The sequence below is a fragment of the Amblyomma mixtum genome, chromosome 1 (assembly GCF_055824585.1).
Source record: "Amblyomma mixtum isolate Tamu chromosome 1, ASM5582458v1, whole genome shotgun sequence".
In the NCBI taxonomy this organism is placed as follows: domain Eukaryota; kingdom Metazoa; phylum Arthropoda; class Arachnida; order Ixodida; family Ixodidae; genus Amblyomma; species Amblyomma mixtum.
Window position 1 is genome coordinate 61,650,863 of NC_143012.1, and position 20,365 is coordinate 61,671,227.

The 20,365-nt window shown below is 47.0% G+C and overlaps 1 protein-coding gene across 6 annotated transcripts in view; it reads right to left on the minus strand.

The window, feature by feature from the left end:
• LOC149366455 (uncharacterized) overlaps positions 1–20,365 on the minus strand; it is a 57,868-nt gene that overhangs the window by 36,663 nt on the left and 840 nt on the right. For 2 of the 6 annotated variants that reach the window (XM_089550859.1, XM_089550851.1), the window contains exons 1-2: positions 18,726–19,715; positions 2,629–2,814 (exon numbers count right to left, since the gene is read on the minus strand). In XM_089550859.1, coding sequence (XP_089406985.1) covers positions 2,629–2,814; positions 18,726–19,365 — 826 coding nt within the window. In that variant the 5' untranslated portion in view covers positions 19,366–19,715. Of the gene's footprint in view, positions 1–2,628; positions 2,815–14,889; positions 14,995–16,667; positions 16,776–16,849; positions 17,203–17,222; positions 18,047–18,725; positions 19,716–20,365 lie in introns of those variants that run through there. The other 4 variants (XM_089550847.1, XM_089550876.1, XM_089550872.1 and 1 more) reach the window with 4 other exon arrangements.

Genomic DNA, 20,365 nt, shown 5'->3' on the forward strand with positions numbered 1-20,365 from the left:
GACATTGGGAATACCAAAATGTCTGAAATGCGAACACAGCGTCCTTGTTGGCCTTTTAAAGCAAGCAGTTCTATAGTATAATTATTACTATTGATCCTTATGAACCCAGCAGTCATTGATCAGCCTTTGCATTCCTTGCTGCATCGTGCACTTCTTGAAATTTCCAGCGACCCTCGCAGTGGTGATTCTGGATGGCAACATGTTCTTGGAGTATGTTACCTCCATTTCTAAAATCCTTGCAAGTGTGAAGAGAGGCATTATGAACCTAAAAAACAGTTCACGAAGAAGGACGCCAATTTCTGCCAGTACCTGGTTTCCCTCCTGAAGCACATCCAAGAGATCTTTGAAATGAGAAAAACATTGAAGATGTTCAATGGAATATACCTGTATGCAAGCGTGCAATGCATCACATGTAAGCTGTAGTTGTAGACATTTATTCACTTCATGTGCTTGTTCAGCCCATAGCAGTTTGCAAATGATGCTTTGCAGCACAGCAACAATTCATTTTTAAAAGATGCGTCTCATGTGCTGTATTATGGTTTGGTTTGGTTTACTGGGGTTCAACATCCCAAAGCAGCTCAGGCTAAGAGGGATGCCGTAGCTGAAGGGCTCCAGAAATTTCGACCACCTGCGGGTTCTTTAATCTGCACTGACATCGCACAGTACACAGATCCCTAGAATTTCGCCTCCATAAAAATTCGAACGTCACGGCCGGGATTGAACCTGTAGCTTTTGGGTCAGCAACTGAGCACCACAGCCACTGAGCTGTCGAGACACGAAAGGTGAAAAATGGTTGGACTATGCTAGTTGCTATTTTTCCCACACAAACAGAGAAATTTAATGTAAAACCATGCTTGTAATTTCTCTACACTTGCTGCATGCTCATGCCCAATGGCCTGCTTGGCGAAATCATGTTTTTCAATTTGGGAATGCAGTTAGCAAAAAGGTTCTCATATAACACTCTACACATCCAACAAGTGCTCGTAAACAAACATGACGTTGCAACCTCCATCAGTCAACGAGACCCCGCCATGGCCGGTGTCGCCGTTTCGGCTGCTGACCGTAGTGATCACATAGGCCTATGTGCTGGATCTGGATTTGAGCAACTCATATGCAGCACAAATGCCTCAATAATGAATTGTTCAGTCCTTAACACCTTGTCACGTTGCAGTGACAGAGGCAAATACACACATTTGCAAACCTACGACTGCATGCTGCTGCCATCGTCATGCGAGAACAGCTGTGTCGCACAGCCAAAGTTGTCAGAGCAAGAACTTGGCACTCCTCAAGGAAAGAAAACAACCTGCTTTACTAAATTCTTTAACTTGCACAACACTATCAAGCATTTACTACTAACAAAACGCTCGAAGCAAAGTCCACAGCTGTCGCTGCAGCATGACGCAAGCTGTCTGTCAGCTGATCGCAACGGCGAACTGTTTTCGTCGCTCACTACTCGACGGTACTCGGAACATGTTGCATCCCGTTGCAGTGAAGTCGCTGCAGTTTGAGGAAGAGCACAACACCCTTTTCGCAGAGATGTGAAGGCTAGTATTAAAGAACGGAAGGTCGCAACTGCATGTCTGCAAGTGATGCCTATCGAAACGAAACCACAGAAACGACTCGGAAGTCTAAATTCACGTCACAAAGCTTTGCCGTGACGCAATGTGAGCCATAGTTTGGACATCACCCATTCCCTCAGCCATAAAAATGTCGTTTGCTGCCGGCCAGTCATCAGCATACCCAGGATGATCTTAATCCATGTAAGCTAAGCAACTCGCTCTGCTGCTACTGTATTCCACGGATGCAGTTCAGAGAGGTCTACCAGACCAGGCTGCAAGCCTCGTGATGATGATGATATATTAATGTGGACAGGAATCTTTGGCCAAACAGCACCGAACTTGTCACTGTTCAACTCTGGTGCATAACCCTTTCAGACACGTATCGCACTCTGGTAACGAGAAAAATCTTCAAATCTGTGTGCATATTTCCAACTCCTATTTCACAAAAGTAACATGAAGAGCTCAAAGACTAAGCATTCGCACATGGTGCACACTTACAAGCACACGGAATTTCGGCTCTATTCCTAAAAAAAAACACAACTACACCCAGTGACTTTTCTTTATCATTCCAAGCAGCTTCCCCAATGAAAACTGAGCTACAGTGTCCTTTAGTAACACAGTCCACCATGGGCGAGGAAACGAAGTTACAGCACCAGACTGCACTTTCTGGGTACATCATAGACTTCACAACGTCCATCTTTATTAGTTATCTTTGAAAAGCAACCCTTTTACTATGCACAAAATGGTCCTACCCTTCTGTCGGGCAGGGACTTTAAATGTTTCCGGCATCACTGACTTCGTGAAAACAACTCAAGACACTTAAAAAAAAGTGTGAAAAGTAGCATGCACAATCATAGATACCACACCGCAAAGGGATATCATATGCTCTTCTTAAAATTTCTTGGGGGTGAAAAAAAACCAAACAGAAAGTGTACAGGGCTCGAAAGTTGAGGACGCGCTTGACTCATGGTTTTCCGTAAGTGCTATGAATGGGAAAGAATGACCAGAAAAGGTCGAAGTCAGGCTGCAAACCTGCTTTGCACGCAGAGGAAAAGGCTTGGAAACCTACCTGTGCTTGGCTCGTCTGTTTGCGTTTCAGTGCTGGTCAGCTTTGGACACAGCGCCGTCTGCACTGCCTTTGTTGCGACAGACAACACGCACTGCGTCTGCACACTACAGCGCGTCTTTCTTTGGGCTCTGGTAACAGGTGGGCTCGAAAATTGGCTAGAGCCAAAGAAGCGCTGCAGCATCGGAGCTGCAAGACAAAGAAACTCTGTTGTAAGATACAATTTGAAAAAAGAAAAAAAAAAGCAACGGTTGGCAACAACAGTCCATGGGCCACAGCACGCAACTGAAATCAGCAATGCAATGTCCCCCGCAAGATGTCATGATGCCAGAGGCGTGAAAATCCTTATGCTCATAGTTTTGTCCTGTGATTAGCCTTTCCTTCACGTAACAAGAAAAACCTTTAGTGACAAACCTTTAATTTCCTCGTCAAGGAGGAACTCAGGCTGCAGTCATGAATGTGGGGGGGGATTTCGCTACAGGCTTATGTTGTATCATACTACAAACTTGTTAAGCTGCGCGTCTTAGTTCTCTAGTTCAAGAGTTCTCAATTTTTTTAGCTTTGGGCAACCCGCAGCAACTTTTAAAAGGTACCAAGGAACCCCATGTGACTTGGATTTCATCCCAACGTGCATGCAGGAGACAAAGTGCGGATATGTGGCCCTTCAAAAAATACCCCAACTCAATCGATGATGACCACATCATTACAGTATAATTAGTTGATGAAGGTATGATGGGGGTTGAGGCATGCTTGGGTACAGATGGAACACAAAAAAACGAAGACTCCCGAGAAACCCAACAGGTCTTGTGTGGAACCCTTGCTCTAGAGTGCTGTCATTTTCAGAAGGCCTTAAAGGACTTGTCTTACCTTATCACCACCACCACCAAACTACGTACACTAGAGGGCAAAGGCTACTCCCATATCCCTGCATTAACCCTGTTTCGTGCCCGTTGCAGCCACCCTAACACCTCTAACCTTCTGCCTTACTTGTTACAATTAAAAGCTGCGAGCAAAACCACAGGGCTCAATGGCAATCCGCCTTTTTCACAAGATGTGGCGCCCTCTGGGGGTTGAAAACAAATGCATGTGGGCGTAACAGCCCACTTGACAGGTCATGCGCCAAGCACTCCAATGCTGTGTGTGCATTGTTGTAAACAGTCAGCGCAAACTGCAAGTGAACTTTGCCATATAAGAGTGTTTCAGTCAGTTGTTTACAAGGGTGTGTTCTACGCTTCACGCTGTTCGCTTCATGCTACCACGTTCGTTTTGTGGTAGCGCACGCCAGGAAGTTAGATGATACTGGAACCAGGCATGCCCCTCCTGTTTTCTAAAGCAGACTGGCTGCGTGATACTGATTGGAAGCCGCAGACTGAACACGTGTGGGATTCTTTGCACAAATCCAAGCTCTGCTTCAGACAGCGCCATTGGGATACACGGATTTTCTAAGAAGGGCACACATATGCAATGTGTTTTACACCAACAATACTGATGCTGGACCACACCATGTCTCATTAACACATGGTGCATGTTTGCTGTCCGCGAAAAGGCATATACTACGCAGTGATGGCGCAGTACCGGAACACACTGTTGCTGGTGCACAATGAGAATGTTTTGTCGGGCAAGAATGAGCGATGTTATCTAGCTAGAGAAAATGCAAAAAGAGCGAGCTGTTTGCCAAACTAAAAATACTGCAAACAGAAATGGTCAATTAGTGTCAAAAGGCTTTGTGTTTTGCCATAGTTCTTATTAAAGAAGGTTGATGAGGTTTTCTTTGCATTGCTAAACAGTAAAAATATTACTTTTGTGCATTGCTGCCCAATGCGGTAACTTGACTTTACGATGATGGGAGACAAACACGTATATATATTCTTGCGATTTTTCCCTTCATAAAAACCTCTCTATCCGTGCGCAAAAATTTAGGCGTAGCAGGGGGCAGCAGAAAGTTAGGTGGGCGGATGAGATTTGTGGGGATACGGTGGCCACAACTGGATTAATTGGAGAGACATGGGAGAGGACTTTGCCCTGCAGTGGGCGTGGTCAGGCTGATGATGACCTCTACGAGGGGGTGAATCTCCTCATTTTATGTTTACGCTGCACAACTCAGTTCAGGCTTTTTAAGGAAAGTACAATAATAGGCCTTTTATACTCGCTGCAGATTGTGTTAAACTAGAAGATCAATTTCAGGGTCGCAGGATCGGTGAAGCCTGCGAGCATGTTGCTGCTGTCATTGAATTTGATGAATTTTTATGATGCAAGGGTGTCAGCAGCCAAAGAGCGCCACGGAAAAAGGTTTCTCTTCTACTCAAGGCGGGGTCAAGGACCCGTTTGCCAAGCATTTGCCAAGCTCATTGCCAAGCATGAGCCTATTTCTGAAAGGAACTACCTTGTCCGAGCTAATGAGTCGAGGAAACCGGCTACTAGAAAAATTGCACACCTGGAGCAGTACAAACTCTCTAACCATAAATGCAGTGAAAACAAAGGCTGTACTCTTCCGGCCGAAACAACGTGTCATTGATAGCAACCTACATTTAAAACTCGGTTCCACAGATATAAAACCTGTTCGCACAATTAAGAGCCTTGGTGTGCTTTTTGAGCAACACATGTCATGGAGCGAGCAAGTAGAAGCTGTGTTAAATAAGCTTTCTAGAACAGCTGGAATTTTGTGTAAGTTACGTTTTTTTTCTGCCCCAAAACATTAAACTGTTAATTTACGAATCTTTGTTTTTGTCCCAGCTAAGCTATTGTTACCTGGTATGGGGTACCACAACACAAACAAATGTAGACAAATTGTATAAAATACAAAAACGAGTGGTGCGTCTTATTGCCAATCAACCGTACGACGCCCATACTGCACCCCTTTTCACGTCATTAAACCTTAAACCTGTAACTGCATTATATGAAGATACGCTGTTAAAACGATACCAAACATCAACTAAACACAATGACACATTCCTTCAATGTCTTTCAGGTTTGAGTGCAAAAGAACATGTGCGTTCTTTGCGAGTGAACGTACCCTGGCAGGTGCCAAGAGCCCGCACTAATTATGGACACCAAATGTTGTCGCACAAACTACCAACCCTGTTAAATTCCCGCGCTTTACCTATTGTATAAGTGCCTCCAAATGCTTCTCATTATATGCTTAGTGTTAGCCTCTATAATTGCTGGTTGTTCTGTCAGTTAGAATGATCTGCATTTTTTGTCTGTGCATTCTCATGGTGCAATGTAATTTGTTAAGCTGTTATGCTGTATGCCCTGTAACGGAGCGCGGACCTCGTCAAGCCAAGTATGGCTTTTTGTCTGCGTGTCCTCAGTACTCATAATACTGAAATAAACTTCAATTCAATTTCTCCCTAAAGAAGTTGAGCACCAGGCAGGGGAAAGCGTGTACCCACTGCATAACTGGTGGGTACCCGGCAGCACTGGGGATCGAACCCCGAACCTCCCGCATGCGAGGCAGATGCTCAAGTGACTAGGGCAGCACTGCGGTCTTGGTGCTGCCTTCACACAGCCAACCACTCAGCCATATTTCTTGCACAAACTGGCCTTGTGCATGAATTATACTACCAGAATGTACGTGCCCGACTACAGCATGGGCAGCATTTAAAGGGCAACTGCAGCCCGTTTTTGAGAATTTTGCGCGATATTCAAGGATTCAAATCTATATAGGCCGTAGGTAAAGCATGCCAAGTGTTTTTGCACTAGCATTTAAAACAGTGACGTAATTGGCGGTTGAATTTTGCGCTTGTCCTCAATGCACCGGAGCAGTGCGGGGAAACTCAGCGTGACGTCACGGAAGGTATGATTTCAAATTACCGCTGCCGTCAGCCACACCCTGCCCTGGCGCATTAGATGCTGCCAAACAACTCTCGGCAGGGTTTGCCTTCGGTGGTATTGGTTTTTTTCCTTCAAAGCAAGCGTTTGTGCGTTGGAAATGTACCGTTACCTTCGATGACGTCATCATGCACCCTCCACTTGGAAATGTGCGCTGTGGAGAAGCTTCAAGGGCATCCAGATTTTAATCAGCGATTACTTCACTATTTCAAGTGCTAGCCCAAGAAGACTTCACAAGCTTTATCTGCAAGTTTCACATATTCAGCCCTCTTAAGCTTGTTTATTTCTAAAACCTATGCAGTTTTCCTTTAATCAAAAGGATCAATGCAGCTAAGTGAATAAAAAGGCAAGAGCATTCAGTATCTTCCATATAAACTAGATGACGCATGTCCCGCAAATATGGAGCTACACTAAACGATTTATAATGCATTACTTTTTTAGCCAAGAAGCCAACCCCAACAGTGCCACTCCAAGAAATTTCAAAAGCGCTCCATCAATAAGGTCACAGACCAAAACAAGAGAGTGTTTGTGCAACCTTTGCGAAGGCACCCCAGAGCAGTTTCACAAAGACTCTGAAAACGTGGAGCAAATTATGAAGGAAGAAAAGCCTGATTTGATGATTTTAAGGTATGTATTTTTCAGTCTGTAAGTTGTAATTTTTTTATGATTTTTCATTGATGCGTCTAATACAACACTGCGACTTATACACAGTGAAAAACGATGCACCACCGCATGGCATCTTTTGCCGTGCCCAGTAACTATATTGAATTGAAAACTGATGTGTAGAAGTGAAAAAAAAAAATCGAGTTATTAGAGAGCTTTAGTGCAGCATAATTTGCTACCGTGATATGCTTCCACTGGGGCCCAAATGCATCTGCACAAAGTGTGCACTTGTCGGGGGCATTTGCCTGGTCGGGGCCCACGTGACCAGAACTACTGCTCTTCCACGGTTCCAATGTCACAGCACAGCTCAGCGCTCAGAAACCGAAACACTCAATACAAATAATACAATAATTACCACGCATATATGAATCCCGGGGTGCCTATCATTCGTTCTGGAGCACTACACAATGTTCAAAAAAATGAACACGCAAACCAACCCTTTAATCCAGTCATGTCCAAACGAACTTGCATTACATTTCTCATTGTGCAACAGTGCCTGTGCTTTGTTAGAACAAAGAAAGCACGAGATCAATGTGTTACAAAGAGCATTGCTTTATTTCTCCCAAAGCATGTTCACATCACGACAAAGCCTCTTGTTATTGCACAGTAACAAAACAGCACAACACAACACATCGTTGACCGCATCTGCATTCTACTCTGACCTACTCGTGAAATGTGCGCCCGTGCTCTCCCTATCTTTGATACACTTCAAAAGAAAGCTAAGCTCTTGTACGGCTGAACTTTATTTTATGAGTCTCCATTTCACATCACACACTTTGCCACCCTACCCCCCGCCCCCCCAATACGTTGTCTATACAGAATCGCAGGCAGCTCTGCGTGCCTTCCATGAAAGAGCCCTCCCTTTCCCTACTCGGTCGGCCTTAGATGCCGCCCTCTTAGTATTAAGCCCACGACCGGTGATCCTTCGGTGGATCCCTGGTCACATGGGCATCCCCGGCAATGAGCTGGCTCACCAGCTTGCCTCCGAAACTATACACCGGGCGCCGGGGATCCCATGGACGAGCCCACCGACGGAGCAGGCGGTCAGGGCTTGCAAACGCACTGTCGACGAATACCACGTGCAGCAAAAATTGGATTTAGCTGATTTACCACCACCGCACCCATCCTTATCGATCCGTGAAGCTCGCATTCTTCACCGAATACAGTTTAATCTCCTACATAGACCAGCCAAACTTTATCTATACTGGCACACTTCCACACCTCAGTGCCCAAATTGTCCACACACATATGCAGACATAGAACACTGTCTTACACAGTGCCATGCAGCCTTCCAGTCCCCCGCCTATCCTTTCCCCCCACCCCCACCGTGGCCCATCTGGCTCGCCTCCCTGGATCTGAGACTGCAACGTGCCCTCGTCGCCTTGGCCCAGGATGTACTGAACGCCTAATAGAAAGGATGTTCGAATAAAAATGTCACACCATTTCACAATGATCAGTTATGTCTAAGATATTCGATTGCCTCGTGATCAGTCTGCACGCTGAAGTGCCTTCCGTACAGTCAAATGTGAAACCGTTTTGCAGCCCACGCCAGTGCAAGGCGCTCCTTGAGAACTGCTGAATAGTTTTGTTCACTGCCTATCAATCTCCTGCTGGCATGATACGCCGAATGTAGAATTTGATCCTTTTGCTATAATAACACTGCTCCTCATGCTATGACATAGACGTCAGTGCATAAACTCTTTGTTCATGTTGAATGCTAGTAGGAAAAGTGTGTCTGCCATCAACCACTTGGGAGTGAGAACCGTGTTCTCATGCCGAGTAGCTTGATTTAATTTTTATTGCTAGCCTCCATTTTATGCTGGTTGGTTGGTTTATTGGGGTTTAACGTCCCAAAGCGACTCGGGCTACGAGGGACACCGTAGCGAAGGGCCCCGGAAATTTCGATCACCTGGGGTTCTTTAATGTGCACTGACATCGCACAGTACACGGGCCTCTAGAATTTCGCCTCCATCGAAATTCAGCTGCCACAGCCGGGATCGAACCCGAGTCTTCCGGGTCAGCAGCCGAGTCCCTCCACGCCTTAATGGGATCACTTTTCTCACACCCTGTATACTTGCTTATACACTAGACCAGCAAAACTTCCCCGAATAGTATAGTGTGAAGATGAGGCTCCTAGCTTCTGGGAACCGCCCGATTGTATTGTTGATGTGGATGATAACCTGTAAAGCTCTGAACGTACTTGCCTCCAATGCAGTTTCTCGAGACCGAGATGCAAAGGGTCACCGATCTGTCCATTGACAACAAGCATTCTTGCTTCCCGTTTATGCATTCACTTCTGTCCTCACCTATGTTTTCTGCGTTTTGGGCTCTGCATCTTCGGATGAGGCAATTGGGTTTTTCTGTTGGTGAAACAACGCATACAGTCCTGTCCTGTGTTCTATCAGTGCCTTTTTCCATTGTTCTCCCCTTTCCGTTATACACATGACAGGGCTTCTTTGTCTGTCCTCCACCACAGAGGCTAGCCCAAAAGTCAGCTGCACAGTGCCCAATGCTATCAGAAATGAAAAACCTACGAGGCAATCTAGACATCAGGCCCGGCGTTCATGTGCTATGTGATGTCGGTGTCGAGATTATTCCAGAGCCCTCCATTACGGCACCCCGTTTGCTTTATTCTTTCACTCCCACCTTCGTACTTTCCCTAATTGTGCGGTTAAGGCGCGTCCATCAAGAACAGAGACAGTTACTGTGCCTTCAATTTCCTGATAACCAATATCTTGGACCTTCCTCTTCCATTTTACTCAGCTTCCTTAGGCCTTGTGTTTCCAGAAACTGATCAGCATACTCTGCAAACTTATCTAATAAGTGCAACTGCCTTTCTTTTAAGAACACTGCCAGCTTTGGGTTGCAGCACGGCAAAAGCTGCTCTGTGCCCACCCGATCGTGGATGCCTTGAAAAGACTTTTCTCTGTCTGACATCTTTAGTCACCTGTGTAAACAATTAGCCAGATTACAAGAAAACTGTTTCGCAGTTTCAGAGTACTAGGGCTTGCAGACGTCCCAAAATTTTGCGAAAACCCTCTGCTGTCAGCCTAAGTCCTTCAGTTACCTTCAACCCATCAGCCTGAATCCAGCCGTCAGTTCCTTTTTTGTTCATTCCATCAGCGAATGGAATCGATTTTCAGGTCAGCAAGTGTGCTTTGTAAATGAAGATGCTTTTTTTTTTTTCAACTCGAATACCCCTCGGGCTAAGCAGGGTAATCACTGAATAAAGAATAAACCTCTTCCAGGAGAGCTTTCTTTACTTTGTCATAGTCCATGGACTCAGTTGCAGGAATCTTGTCAACAACTTTAAGAGCTTTACAATGCAAACGCATGCTTAAGACATCGGAGCACCCTCCGATAGAAAATTTCCTATACTTCGGCTGCTGTCAGGCATCATCTCTGGCATGTATGGACACACAAGTTTATTTGTAAAGAATCACACTAGAGGTACACCTGAATCCCAATTTTGCCACCGTTCCCTCTGCCTAGCCCTCGCACAATTCATTCCCCTTTCCTTTCTCTACTTTTATGAGAAAGCACAGAGTACGTCAGATGCCTACATCATAGCTCTGCCTTGCCGGGTTACTTTTTTGTTTTTCTCGCTTTTGCGTGCCAACATTTAATGCGGTGCTTTTGCGCACTTGACAGCGTGAACCTGTCACCACAAGGCAATTCATCATGGTGCATGGCAGCATGCGTGAAAATCAGTGTTGGAGGGCGGAAGGCGCAGAAACGCGTCAGCAGCTTCCTGCTGAGATGGTGTGCCCACAAGCGCATGTTGTAGCAATTGTGGATTCAACAAACCTCGAGGAGATTAAAAAAAGAGACTGACCAGGTAAACTATAAATGAACCGGACAGTTACCCGCACCAGACGGAGACATCAATAGACCAGGGCAAGAAATTCAAATGCACGCTTTTATTTGTACTAAAACACACTGCATAATAAAAAAAGTGCGAGCAACTAACAGACAACTACGCGTACATCATTCGCCCATGATCCAGAATGATGGTCAGTTTGCTACACTGCCAGAGTGAAGCCCCAGTGCGAGCGGAGTGGACAGGAGGAGCGGTAGAAAGACGGTGCAAAAAGCTTCAATACGAACTCTAACCACAACTACAATAGCCCCATCTATGCCTTGGGCTTGTTTATTCAAGATGTTCAAACCTCGTCAGGGCATTTATAGGCCTGGATTATTCATTTTTGGTTCCACCCTTGTCCAAGCTTTATTTTTCCAACCGATCCAAGTATGCATCTGCGCCATTCATTAATCGCCTAAGGGCTTCACAAGCTTTCTGGGACAAATCCTTGCGGCTGGGTGATGCCACTCCTACTGCAGAGCACCGCTTGTCACTTACTGTGATTTCATTTTCCTTTGACACCCAAAGCCTGGCTTCAAATAAACTCTCCTCATGCTCAACTCTCCTCACATCGTGCTCCGTCTTGACGAGCGGCCTTCTGAATCTAATGCTTTTTCACCTCATGTGCGTATTCACATGATATTGCTCTTTTTATCCGTCTACAGGCAGTGTTCGCAGGACACTTTTATCTTTGTTCCTTTTTACAATCCTCTTTAACGCAAGTCTTTACATTACCTAAACTCTGTTTCATACATAGCAGGCTACGCAGAGGAGGTGGTGGAGGTAGTGCACTCTCTAGACCATATTACTCTGCCACGTATTATTTGTTCCTCTCGAAGCCTCACTGAGTGTTTGAACGAAAACAAAGCGGTATAAAATGAAGAGCTAGCATTGGGAGTCGCGGTCGAAGCTATGAGGCGCTCAGAGTTTAGGTCCTCTGGCAATAACCTTCACTGAGTGTGCACTACTTCCTAGGCACGGATGGAGTCTGAGCGATTCACGCTACCAGCCATGTATCGTACCGCCACATATAATTCTTACTTCTCGAAGTCTTGATGCGTAGCTGGATGAAAATGTGGCAAGAGGTTGCCAGTGATGGCAATTGATATTTACAGACACAAAATATGCCAGCGTTCACTTTGGTTGTCTGGCGAACTACTTTTCGGGCATGGATTTAGGTAATGAGACTAGTTGCGCTAGCATTTGGCATTGTTGACTGCTATGTATGAAACTGAGTATAATTTTAGCGCCATTTCCAACACTTTCAGAATAAACATGGAAACTATGAAGCAGGCGTGAGCGTGGCGACATGCACGAGCAATTGAAGCTACAAACCGAACGCTGCAGGCAAAACGTTCTAAGCAATCAAGCAGCAATTAAACTTTAATTTAGACGCATGTTAGCCTTCCCATGTCAACTCTACGCTCTATGGGGTTTAACATCCCAAAGCGACTCAGGCTATGAGGGACACCGTAGTGGAGGGCTCCGGAAATTTCGAACACCTGGGGTTCTTTAACGTGCACTGACATCGCACAGTACACGGCATCTAGAACTTTGCCTCCATCGAAATTCAACCACCGTGGCTGGGATCAAACCCACAACTTTCAGGTCAGCAGCCAAAAGCCATAACCAGTGAGTCACCGCGATGGCTCCAAATCTACCAATCTATTCAATTGAAAACTAAATCAAATCACTTCATTCACACCATGTTGCTAGCCTGGACAGTTGGTGCCCCCAACCGTTAGTGTTGGAAGCACCAGAAGAGTGGAAGACGTCGACACTGCAGTCGCAGGCTCAGCCCTGGCGAAGCTTCCAGCTACTGGTAAGGCCTATGATACAGTTCCACACGTGCAGAAGCAAACCAAAGGACCATTGTAAAGCCAGCAATGCCTCCCACAGCCATGCTGCATTCCCCATCTCCAGATAACCGCCTCCACCAGAGCATAAGCTGCAGCGTCTCCTTCCATGTGGAGTTCTATCTCCCCATTTCAGCTATTTCAGCACTTTGTCTGCGTTGTGTTCCACTGAGTCATTCATTTCTTTTTCCTCCACACCGTTTCTAACCACCTTGACGTCTTTTTATCTCTCCCTAACCCACACCGGCGGCTCAGTGGTCACAGTGCTCGGCTGCCGAGCCGGAGGACAAGGGTTCAATCTTGGTCGCATTTCAATTGCAGGCGAAATGCAAGAACGCCTGTGTGCTCTGTGATGTCAGAACCCACGGGGTCTAAATTATTCTGGAGACGTCCACTACACCAACCCAAACAGCCCACGTATCGCTTTGGGACATTGAACACCATATACCATACCAATGTTTTGCCTAGACTCTTGCTGAACCATGACATGCACACGTAACGAGTGCCAGCCGCAGTGGAATGCCAGTACCTGGTCTTTTGACGCCCGCTTATGTTCCTCAATAGCTGCCTTTCATGAGCTGTGCATTTTATTTTCTGCAAATCTTTTCATGAGTGGTTTTCTGAAGTTAGTGAGATAGCAACAAACTTGAAGCAACTGGTAAAAAATACCTACCACAGTTAGAGGCAGCAGCTTTCCCCGCATATGAAATTTCTTGACGTGCATCACACGTTTGATATGCATATATACACTGCTGACTTGCCGAGTGTTGGTAACACCTAAGGGTGGCATACATGGTTCTGCATTTTGCATAGGAGGCATATAAGCAGCCACTAAAGGTGGACTACACTTTAATATGAACTCTTTGTCAACTGTCACTGGTACAACTGCATCAAGCAAGCAAGAAGTTTTCATACTGTGCTCATCAGACATGCAGCCTCCAGAAAGCTTTACCACAAATGTCATAAAACCATCTGGACAAAAGCTGTAAAGTTCTTGTAGGGAGAAAACGTTAATCTCCGCACAGACACTGGAGATGGCTTTTCAATGCGCACTTCAGATGTGCCAAACATAATCCTAACATACTGAAAAGCGTGGAAGGATTTAGGTGGGTAGGGAGTGATGTCACCTGATTTGGAAAATGTTAGTGCCTTGAGTTGCATGCAAAGAAATATCCGTGCGGGAAATACCTCGCTAGAGTGGCCCTCAGAAACTTCAGTTTCTGGAAATTTCTTTGCCAGGCATTCTCGTTTCATTGTGACAAGCATCACGAATAGCCCATCATGCAAAATGAACCCATTTCGCTTTGTTAGGGTACTCCCGGGGTACCAGTAGCGCATCTGCCTGGCACGAGGGCGAGGGAACTCGAAAAGTGCTCTGAAGACGCTGTAACAAGGAAGTCCTGTGTAATACAGAGCATGCTGCCATGCCACTTAGATACAGCCTGCATTCAGCAGCTGAGATTTGACGCTGTGAAGTTGCTCTCTCGGTTCCCGATTTTGCCCCTCAAGTTGCAGTATATTAGGCTTTGTAGCAGAGCACAGAATAGGATGCTGATTCATGTCATACAGCGCTGGAACTGGAGAAACAAAATGCACCAGAGAGAAAGATAGTTTTAATATAGTTAAAACCAGTGGAAAAAAAGGAAAAAGAATGAGGAAAAAGTCACCACAGTTCCATGCAGCAGGAATTTTGCTGTGGTAACACATAGGCTACCAGAACTTCTTATCAAAAATGCATGTGAAAATTTTCATTTGGTCATTTCAATCTGTACTTGCGATGGCCTGTGAAACTGCCCACTATTAAGCCGTGATATGTGCTTCAAATATACAGCACAGTCGCTATCAGCACCGCTCAATCCGCACCTTTCTTTACGCCCTCGTCAAACACGCTGTTCCTTCCACTGCGAGTGACCCACTGGCTCGATGCTGTACCCTTCTAAGTGTCTTCGTGTCAATAAAATCATTCACAATGGTGAATTTAATGCCAGCACCATAGGTGCCTGAAGGCACAGTGCATCCCGGTAACTGTGCTCTTGAGCATGCGTGGCTCACTTTGTGAGAGGTCACTCTTCTTTGCATGCGAAGTGGCAGAAACAGCACCAGATGGGGACGCACCGGAAATCACCAGGCACCAACTTGCAGCTTGCCCTGGTTCGGCTATGCATCGAGAAGAGAAAAGCATTTAGGAAAGTCAGTACTCCCCTTCCCTTTGTTTCTTAATTAAAACATCACATGTAAGCTTCCTTACGAAGCTACTAACAACTATGAGCCCTCTCGAGGATACCACATGGCCCCACTCAGCCCAATGAAAGTTAAAATATGCATTACACTTCAGGATAAAATGTTTGTTTACGGTTTGTTTACAGGGGTTTAACATCCCAAAGCGACTCAGGCTATGAGGGACGCCATAGTGGAGGGCTCTGGAAATTTCGACCACCTGGGGTTCTTTAACGCGCACTGACATCGCACAGTACACGGCTTCTAGAATTTTGCCTCCATCCAAATTCGATCGCCGCAGTCGGGATCTAACCCGCGTCCTTCGAGTCAGCAGCCGAGTGCCATAACCACAGAGCCACAGCGGCGGAATCAGGATAAAATGATTGACAACACTTTTAAGGCATGATTAGATAATTGTGCTTCACATAAGAGCAAGTAGAGGTGGCTCAACTTCTGAGAGTTGTGTCTCCTCTTCATGAAAGGTGACTGAAATACCCAGGGCATCACACAGAAAGCTGCTGGTAATAGTCTCTGGCTTATCCTGGTTCTGTCATGTGTCATGTGAACATGGCCATTAACAGAAGTCACTATGCTCTTCCTATTACCAAAATTGCATGTTTCCAAGATCACATGCAATGTGTTTCTAAAAATAATCATTACCAAATCCCTTCACGGTTCAAGTTCTCCAAATGTCCTGCTGCTTTTGTCAGTCTGCAGGCAATGCAGACTTGCTAATCATGTACTGACAGAGTCAGTACTGCTGATACATTCTGGCTATACACTGGTGCTACTGTACTCTGCAACAACGTTCTGCACCTATGCAATGTACCGTACCAATGTACCAATTTGTACCGTTGGCTCTTAATTGCGTAGTCTCTGCTCACTAAAAACACACTCCCATTGCACCACTGAGTACGGGCCTTGGAATGGCACTTGCAACAAGCAATGTGTGTTTTGTGGCCGATGCTGATCATCCTGACAACCTCCACTGCTCTAACCACAGTGGCACACAGGTGAACGTGACCCTCATGCACATAAACATATTCACTAATCGAAGCGGAACTGTTTCTTAACATGGCAAGTAATAAACAAATTAACTTAAATATGTCACCTTAGATACCTCAGAGCACAGACGAACAATCAGCACATAAACAGCTTGCAGGGAAATTCCATTTATCGCTACAGTTTATCAATATGGATTCTTGTGCTGTGTATGTAGCACAACACCATGAGCAAGGTGCTTTGAAATGAACGAAATGGCTTCATAAGAACAACAACAACAAAAAATTCATGTTGGTAGTTTAGCAACGCTAAGCACGAAATATTGTGCCAGAGCACACTTTTTTTGCAGGTGGTCACCACTGACACCTACCTCAAAAGCATGAGTGAGGTATCCACTGACCCAGGCAGACAGCTGTGCGCCTTTCGTTTCCTCAAAATCAACCCAGACTAAACCTACCTGTGGTTTTGATAAAAGGAAAGGTGCATAACTGCCTCAGTTTGACTCAGCGAGCCAGTTGTATTTGCTACTCAGAGGTCCGAAACACGCACACACAAATGCACACACACAGGGGAGTGCGGTAGAAGTGCTTTCCCTCCAAAACCATGCTTACCCAATACCTGCCCTCGCTTAGCACCTCCTACGGCGCCGCTGACGCAACGTCGCGAGAAGAACACGCTTGGAATAAAATCGTGGTCGTTCTCATTATCCGATGGTTGCCCTAAACAAAGGAAACAAAGGATATCAGTGGTTACGCCATACAAGCCCGGCGCACCGTTAGGTTGTGGCGCTTACCTGATATGAAATGGGCGCTGCATAACCGCGCATGCTTGTGTGGCTCCCAAACGCTTCCCTCCGGCATCGCACGTCGCACAGCTTGAATCCAAGCTTCGCGCCTCGCGGCATTGCGACTTGCCGCAGGGAATCGGAAAAAACGAACTCTCTCCGGCGATCCGGGAATGTAATACCTGCCGCAACCAGACGCCGCGCACTGCGCTGGCATTACAGCGCTCGTTCGTCCAGGCAACGCAAGCTACGCACGACCGACCGCTCAACTAGGACACAAAATGGCGCCGGTTTGTTTTCAACCAAAACGAGAGGAAGAGGAAAGAGAGAAGTAGGCGCATGCGCAATGCGGCCTTGTGAAAAAAAAAGTAAGGCGGATTACACTGTCGTTCGTCGGCACATTCCGTGGATCTCCGTTTCGAGTTCCGAACTTTCCGCTGAAGGCGAAGGCGAACTTTCCGTTGAAAGTTCTCCAAGACTCGCAGGCCCGGATCCTTTTCTCGACGCCTCCGGTTGTGCACACGACACTGCTCGTTAAAGCGAGCTCGTAACTCGGGGTCTCGTGCAAGTCGACGACGTTTCGAGGCCGCTTCACTTGCGCGATATGCGGGATCTGACCGAAGTCGTCGCATCCGTTCTCGAGTAGCGGCGCGCCGGCGTTCGCGTCGGGCTTCCTCTCGTTCGGGAGTTGACGCATCTCGTTGCACACGCGCTTCACTCGGTAACACGTGCTCGGAACTCGAATCATCTTCAACTCGCTGACATCCCGATGTCGACACACCTGACTGCGCACACGCTTCGCTGAACTCGGGACTCGAATCCTTCGTTGGAACTCGCTGACACCTTGACGAACGCTCAGCAGTCCGATATTCGGGATCGGACCGAAGTCGTCGCATTCGTTCACGAGCAGCGGTACGTCGGCTGTCGCGCCGCGCTTCCACATCTTCGGGAGCAATATACTTTTTCGGCCGCCCCATCTATCTTCGTCGGATACACAGTAGCTCCCTCGTAGGGCGCCGGAGCGCAGCACCTTTTATTAGACACTTATTAGACTTTCAGTTGGGTGCACGCATCGCTTATTGCGTTGCGTACGCTGTAAATAGTGCAGACACGAATGCCGTAGCGTGCTTCAGCGCTTCAGTACCGCCTTCTAGAACACTGTAGCTTCAGGTTGTTGTGCTGTGCACGCCAGGGCGCCTTCGCGTGCTTTTTTTTTTAAAAAACGTGTAAACAGTAACGCCATCTAGTGACAAAACGCCAAAGCACATCAACGCTGTTGACGCTGTGTTGAAGAAATTTCCATCCGTTATTACTGATAACTAGGGTGGGTGCATTGCAAGCCTTTTTTTGTTCAAAGAATAAAAACTATGCAAACAGAAGAAAATGTAAATGTAACAAGTGAATAAAAGCTAGACAACTGTTTCGCCAGGGGTCGTTCTTGCGAGGCAAACAAACATTCTGCATTTAGTTAGGCCTAAGAGCTTGAAAATCGCCAAATTATATTAAAAACAGAGGCTAGTTATCGCTTATACCTCTACGCGTGGGCGAGAGTGTGCGAAATAAAAGCGAACCGCTACCATTTGAGCGAGCTATCGCGTCGAAGAACCCAGCGGTGACATGTATTTATTCCGAAGCGGGCGAGCAGGGCGCTGCCATCTTGTCAACGCATCTCGTAACCTGCCCGTAGCGCGAAATCCGCCGAAATGCACGCACTTGGAGGAAGGAAAATTTTCCTTCCTCCAAGTGCACGCACATTCGGTTTCCGCAGTGTCGCTGCGTACGTTAGCTCATAGCTCACTCCGTACGCCCAACAAAGTAGGCGATGGCCCAACTAAAAATTAGCTGTTTAGCTTTGGTTAAACCCGGTAGGTTGCATAAGCAATACCATTACCAGTCTGCACAGCCAGTCCAGCTTTCGCAATGGACCTCTCCCGTCTCTTCTTCAAACGTGCAGCTCGTTCTTCTGACGTCTCCTGTGCACGTCGATTTCTCCGGGTCTCATTACGCTTTGATTGTCGAGCAATACGACCAATACGCTCCTTTTCAAGACGTCGCTGTCGTTCTTCTTCCGTTTCCTGAGCACGTCGCTGTCGCTTGGTCGCATTCCATCGTTCTTGACTACTGAGCGAACACGTCGATATGGAGTCTTCACTGTTTAGAGCGTCCATAGCATTCCATTCAGGATCATCACCGGTTGTAGACGACTCGGTTTTGAGAGAAGCACGACGCGCTCGTCTAGCAGCGTCCTGAGCACGTCGTTTAGCGAGGCGCTGTTCACGTTCTTCATCTGTCTCAGAGGCCCGTTGACGTTTCCTTGCTTCATCAAGCCGACGTAGCTTCTCCTTCTGTTTATTAGACCGCATAGCAACTGCTCCGGCAAGCCAAGCGAGCGCATTATATATAAATACTGCGAATCTTCTCCTCCACCACACTACACAGCTGGCGAGAGAGCGGCGAAGCAGCAGCTGCAGTAGCGCGCCGTGCCTACCGCCGCGACCACCCGGCGGCTTGAAGTAGGGGGCCATCTGCAGCCGGTCTTGTTGCTATGGCAACGACGCTCCATCTGTTGCGCGCCGTTCCTGCCGCCACGACCACCCGACGGCTTGAAGTGGGGGGCCCATCTGCAGTCGCTCTAAAGGTCAAACGTGCCTACCGCCGTGGCCACGCGAAGAAACGGAGACCTAGCGAAAGGCAACCGAACCAGTGGCCGATGTTAACGCAACGACGTTTGCAGCTTCCGCTGCCCATTTGCTCTTGAGATACTCTTGTTGCCACTGCCGCTGCTTCGCCAGATTTACCTCCCGTTCTCCATTGTTTTCATTAATTCCACGAGCCCGCTTTCGCGTCTCTAGCCAACGCGGCTTCGTAAAGCTCTCTGTCGTAGGGATCGCTAGAAGCATCCCGGCGCCTCCAATGCTCAGTCGAAGAACTTGTCCCGCTGACTGGGTCTGGAATATAGAGCTACGGTCTGGCAGACTGCAGTCTGCCAGACCGTAGCTCTATGTGCCAGACCCAGTCAGCGGGACAAGTTCTTCGACTGCGCATTGGAGGCGCCGGGATGCTTGGCTCCATGTGTCTAACCATTGCCTCATCTAACTCGCGAGTGGTCGGAGGTGCGGTCGGCGCAGCGGCGGAAAGAGCGCTAACTGTAAGGTCCCTAAGTATTTCTAGGGACCCTACTAACAGCTAGGTAACAGCTGCGACTACTCACGTGATATGACGTCATAGCCACACCTGCGGCGAGCTTTCCGTTAGAGGTACAGACTTTGTCAAAAGTTTAGATCCCAGGAGGTTTGCTTCTAAGGCTTGTAGTGGGACTCCTGAAACATTCGTGGCAGCCCTACCCATTGGAGGAGGCAGGACCAAAATTCACCTTACCTTCAGGAAATTTGGAGCGCTGGAGAAGCATTACGAACCACACAGTGTGGCTCAGAAGCAAACCCCTTGGGCTCCAAACTTTTGACAAAGGCTCCCAGCAAACCACAAACCTCTCAGAGACGTCTAGCTATAGACGTCTCTGAGAGG